At 48.4% G+C, this 5,991-nt stretch overlaps 1 protein-coding gene across 3 annotated transcripts in view; it reads right to left on the reverse strand.

Annotated features, from left to right (window-relative positions):
* Positions 1-2,773: 2,773 nt before the first annotated feature.
* DYM (dymeclin) overlaps positions 2,774-5,991 on the reverse strand; it is a 206,929-nt gene continuing 203,711 nt past the window's right edge. For all 3 annotated transcript variants that reach the window (XM_027896872.1, XM_027896874.1, XM_027896871.1), the window contains one exon: positions 2,774-5,414. In XM_027896872.1, the coding sequence (XP_027752673.1) occupies positions 5,265-5,414 (150 nt within the window). In that variant the 3' untranslated portion in view covers positions 2,774-5,264. The remainder of the gene's footprint in view (positions 5,415-5,991) is intronic.

Raw genomic sequence — 5,991 nt, forward strand, 5'->3', positions numbered from 1 at the left:
GCGGCCCCCAGTGTTCCCACTGAAGGGGTGCCAAAATCTGTAGCCAGGGACGTGCAAAGGAGTGATGTAGCTCATGGGTTGCTGCTTTTAAGATCCCAGCTCATGCAACCCTGGGCAACCTGTGCTGGGGCCTCTCCACCCCCACAGACAGCAATTTCTTCCCACTATCCCATCTAATCCTGCCCTCTGGCAGTGGGAAGCCATTCCCCCTTGTCCTGCCCCTCCATCCCTTGTCCCCAGTCCCTCTCCAGCTCTCCTGGAGCTCCTTTTAGGCCCTGCAAGGGGTCTGAGGTCTCCCTGGATCCTTCTCTTTTCCAGGTGAACCCCCCCAGCTCTCCCAGCCTGGCTCCAGAGCAGAGGGGCTCCAGCGCTCAGATCTTTATGGTCCCTTCCAACCCAAACCATCCCATGATTACCTTAAATCCTCAAGTCCACAGCCCACAGCACCTCCCTGTCCTGCTCCCAGCGAGTCGCTGCTCCCGGAGCCACAGCAGGAAGTGCAGCTCTGCTGTCCAGGTCAGTGGAGGTTGCAAGAGTTGCCCTTTTGTCTTTGAAACACCACTATCTTCCTTCAGCAGAGCTGTTATCAGCGCAAAGGGCGATGTTGGTGACGTGCGTTGATGTCTCATGAAGAAGAAGGATGAGCCCGGAGCGCTCGCCCGGTGATGTCACAGCCCGGGGATGTCCTGCCAACCAGGATCCTTTCCTGAGAGGGAAAAAAACACCAGGCAAACTCCCTGAGTGCACGACCCTTTCCCCGAGCCCTTCACGCACATCTGAATGCCACGAGTGACCTGCGAGTGACCACGAGTTAATAATCCTCGGAGTGTGGGTTCTGCCTTCCAGCCCAGCCCAAAGTAAATTCCCAGCCACCTCCATCCCAACCCAGACGACCAACCCTGTGGCACCCGTTCCCCCCAGGATTCAGTCCCAAGGGAACATCTGCACCATACTGAGAGCCCACAGCCACCAAAGCTGCTGCCAGAAGGTGTCCAGGAGCCGGTGCTTCATCCTCTGGGTGCTCAGGATGGGGCTGTTGTGCGCTCCCATCAGACGAACAGCTGCTACCTTAAACTGCTAACTGTGAGGTAGAACAGTGTGTTATAACAACAGATAACGCATATTACAATAACTCCCCCCAAAACCCCCAAATTCAGAGCAGACCAAAGACAAAAGCACCTGCGACCCTGAATTTTATGGTGTTGCTGGTACCGGTGGTGCCCATTTTTGGGTGAGGTGGCCAAAGCCCTGCTAATGGGAAGAAATGGGAAAGGATTTACAGGGGTCAGGTGATTCTAGAGGTGCGATTGTAAAGAAAACTCCTGCTCTTCCAGCACAGAAGACTAGGATTTACACACACTGAGCCCAATCCATCAGGAGAGACCCCGGGGTTGACTAAATGTAAGATGGCATTTGACCTTTAGTTTGCTGAATTAAAGCATACGAGAATGAAACCAGTAGAAAAGGTTGTACAGAAAAGAGCTTTAGAGTTTCCAAAGAAGGGAGGGGGGGGGGGGGTTGTTTGCTTCTTCCTTTCCTGTTTAACTGGTAGATCAACAATCTAGAGGGACACAGAAAACCATTTGTTTTTGTTTTTTTTTTCCCTGTAACTTGCCTAATACTCTTCAGTTTTAGGCTAGTAGGGTCAAGAAGAGCCAGGACACCTGGTAAAAGCAGCCCAAAAACCTTCCAAAGTGAGCCATTCCCAACTCATTTGTAGCTTCCCACCCACCACCTGGCTTTCAGAGTGAGATCAGAGCTTCACTCTGAGGAAGGGGAGTTTCTGCCTCACCAGCAATATGTGCATCAGGCTCCAGGGGCACAACCCACAACAGACAGCAACTGGGTTTCCTGCCTGTTCTCCCCAAAACTTGCTCTTCTGGAAGGGATGGCCTTCTGAGAACTGACCTCTCTTCTCCTCCCCACCCCTGAAGTGATGGATTTCGCTCTCCAGAGCTGCTCAAGGAGCCCAAGCAGGTGGTGTCACTGGTGACCAGCACTCAGAGCAAGAACAGAATCCCAGAAAGGTTTGGGTTGGAAGGGACTTTAAAGACCATCTTGTTCCACCCCTTGCCATGGGCAGCAACACCTTTCACTATCCCAGGTTGCTCCACCAACCATTCAGCCTGGCTTTGGACACTTCCAAGGATGGGGCAGCCACAGCTTCTCTGGGCAACCTGTGCCAGGGCCTACCCACCCTCACAGCCAGGAATTCCTTCCCAATATCCCATGTAACTGTGCCCTCTGGCAGTGGGAAGCCACTCCCCCTTGTCCTGTCACTCCAGGCCTCCCAAAAGCCCCTCTCCATCTTTCTTGTTGGATCCCTTCAGGCACCGCAAGGCCACAGTTAGATCACCCCAAATATGAGCGAGGGCAGGGGAAGGAAGGTCCCAGCGCCACACTCATCCCGTCCCCCCAGAAAACAGAGACGCAACATTGGCTTACGTGGTGTGGCCAGAACAACAGGAAACAGAAGCTGAGGGTGCAGCAACACGTCATGTCTGGTCTGGTGTGGGCAATCCTGTCCCTCCTCTGCTTCCCCCCACGTCTGTCAAGGTTGAGTCGTCAAGAGGTGGGATTCCATATGAGACATCCCTTTTTTCACCAAGCACCGAGTTAAACAATCATTTACTTTACACAATAAATAAAGTAACATCCTTTTTACTGCACATCCTGGAGGATGTTATAAAGCCTTGTGCACGTTAGGCCTGATGACCACCCCAAGGCTCGTCCCACGGCAGCTATCACAGAAAACAGAACAACACCCCGTAAGTACTGTTTTTTTTTTTTTTTTTTTTATTATGCATAATAAATCTTTCACACAAAGTAATGAAAAGGATCCCTAAGGTGAAGGAAAACAAGAGTATTTGTGACCGTACCAGAGTGCAGACATCAGGGCACTGCCAGACCCACATCACGCTCCAAATCTTGGAAGAGCCAATGGATTTTAGTGTAAATCTTGGTCTGGCTCTGCTGCTCCAGCTTCAGATGGTAACTCCAGCTGTTCCAAACCAGCTGGGACCTGGGAGCACGGCATATTATTAATCACACAAGGAAATTATGCCATTGGAACAAACCTGTTCCTTCTGCACTTCAGTGTCCCCACAACGAGAGGACAGTGAGAGACAATTCACCGTGAGACTCCCACGCTGGTTCAGCAGTTGGTTTGACCTACTCTGTCAGACTGCTGCTTTATGTACCCTTCTCTTTATAAAAAAGCCCTTTCACAGAACAAATCAGGTTCTCTGCAGTCTGGCACCTGGCTGAGCTGCCTGCTCTGGTGAGGCCTCTCTCGCCCTGGGGTGGAGGGTGCTGCCCTCGGGCAGGTTCAAGCTCTGTTTAAGACAGATGAACACTGAGCCACCATCCCAGTAGCTTCAGAATCCCCAGTTTAAAAGTGCATCTTCAGACTGGCCTCTCCAAAGCTGGGCAGCCCTGCTGACTTACAAACACTCTCCGTCTTCTTAATAAAGACGAAATTACGAATCACTACAGTAAGTAAGAAAAGTCATCCCCTTTTTGACGTTTACTCAAAGAACAAAAAACAGAGTTAAGTTCAAAAACACAGCATCAACTTATGTGCAGCTCAGTCATGGTTCATTCATTTCTCCTATTTGCCTAAGAAAACACTGCATCCCCAGTCTTAATATTGCCTTTTCTCGAAAGCTTCTGCCATTAAAAAGTCCTAAATGCTCCAGGGCTGTAGATATATATATATGTATATATCCCTTTGTAGCTATATTGTAATAAATCTGGAAAGCTTTTTTTTTTCTTTTTTTTTTTTTCTTTTTTTTTTTTTTAAGCCAGCATTTCCATTTGTGTAGGACTCAAATGGACTTCCACCTCTAAACAAGCAGATAAAAGGAAAGTACAATCTTAGCACATCCTTTAGGGGAACCAAACAGTGCAAGAAATTCTATTTAAAGCCATTTGAAGGACTGTCTGAAAGCAAAAGCACCTGACTCCTCAGGTCAACAAACAGAACATGCTGGAGCAGGCAGTGAATACAGAGGGTTGCCACATATGTTTAGGAACTAATTCCTTGAAATTGGAAGTTTTGGCATGCAATGCACTGGTGACAGTCCCCCCACACAGCAGCAGCAAGTGGGATGATGAGGAGAGTGTGTGCACGTGTGTGCAACGGGCATCGCTGGGAGTCTCTCCCAAAAAAATATCCCCACTTTGATACATGAGATGGTGGTTCAAAATCACACCATTTCTTTTGCTTTTCCCACTGCTGAAACAGGCGTATCAGGAAAGGGCACTTGAAAACAACAGCAACAGAAAGAAAGAGAAGTACTCCACATTCAGATAAATTTATACTTCTGCCATAAAACCTTCAATACCAAACAAGAGGGTTTTCAACACAGAGCTTCGTCAAGGATCCCCAGGACACACTGTCACCATTACGCACATTACAGGACACTGGTCTATTTTACAATCTTATAATTATTTTCTTTGGACTTTCCCCTCCCCTTCCCTTCCCTACACCTTCAATTTCCAGGAACAAGTTTTGTACAGGAGCACAGAAAAACAAGTCTGTAAGGGACTTGACCCCAAAAGCTGGTGTTTTCTAGCCCTCTGTAGAGTATTCACCAGTCAAAACAACAACAACAACAACAACAACAAAAAAGGCCTGCTATTGAAAATCCTCCCACAAACATCTAAATCGAGTGTTTTGAATCTGCCTGGGAGTTAATCTGATTAAGATGCTGCTTGCTTAGTTCCCTTGGATGACAGTGGAGACACCGATTTCAGGACTGGAGCCCTGACAGCGCCACGGAAACGGAGGGCTGTGAGTGAAAATATGGGATTAGGTAACAAGCAACCCACGGCAGAATCCAACAGACCATAAAAAGCTTGACCCAACGAAGCTGCCTCGCCTGAAAGAAACAAGAACACAAACGCTGCTTCCAAACCAAAGCCTCTTTCCTCATTTACTCCGTTAAGTTAAAAGAAAAATTGGGTTTGTGGTTGGTAGTAACATCACACCCCATGTGTAAGGCCTCATTTTCATCAAACAAGCTCTAGGTTATGGGCATAAATACTAAGGTTGCCTACAAGTCCCTCACACCACAGCCTGTCACCAGCGTGCCGGTGGCAATCTGCTTCCAAAAAATGGGCTGTACAGTGGTGGCAACTTCGTTCTCTGTAAGCTTTGGGGTCAGAGGGTGCACGCTGGAAGGGGTCACGTATCAACACGCGGTGCAGAGGTTCGTTCTCTGTAAGAAGACAGAGCTGGGTTGGGTTGGGTTGGGTGTCCTTCAGCCAGAGTCCATGGTGAAGAGCTGGATGTCGTGGGGGTTCCAGTACAGGGCCACGGCGGAGTTGTAGACCAAGGACCACACGTAGGGGATGAAGAACTCCTCGGGCTGCTCCTCCTCCACGTATTTGAACTTCAGCTCGGGGAACTTCTGCAACAAGAAACCCAAGCCCAGTGAGGGGAGGCTTGCACATCTGTCTGCAAACACACAGCCCACGTAAACACTAAAGAAAGAGGTCTAGTCAATAAAATAATGGAAGGAACTAAACCATTAGACTCAAAGGAAAATATTTCCAGGATAAAGAGATCATTTAAAATTTCTTCTTTGAGTGAGTGCTACATTAGCATACTGTATTCAACCCCTTTACTGTTGGTCACAATCCATTTGCGCGTTAACAGACTGAGCACGTGAATCCTTTACAAAACACAAAGGTCCTACGGAAAACTGTCATTTTTAGCAGCCTCACAGAGGCCTTCTTGTTTTTGCACCTACAGACCTGTTTATTGCAGTTTTCCCTGGAAAGCATTTTGCTATTAATTTTACTTGGCTCTTTAGCAGGAGAACCCTTTGGAAAGGCTGTAAGAATAAACACAGCCTGTGATATCACAGAATATCCTGAGCTGGAACAGACCCACCAAGATCATCAAGTCCGACTCCTGGCCCTGCCTAAGACACCCCAACAATCCCACCCTGTCCCTGAAAGTGTTGTCCACATGCCCTTCAGCTC

The sequence above is a fragment of the Empidonax traillii genome, unplaced genomic scaffold (assembly GCF_003031625.1).
Source record: "Empidonax traillii isolate 1590-97213 ecotype Southwest subspecies unplaced genomic scaffold, ASM303162v1 scaffold519:size850040, whole genome shotgun sequence".
In the NCBI taxonomy this organism is placed as follows: Eukaryota; Metazoa; Chordata; class Aves; order Passeriformes; family Tyrannidae; genus Empidonax; species Empidonax traillii.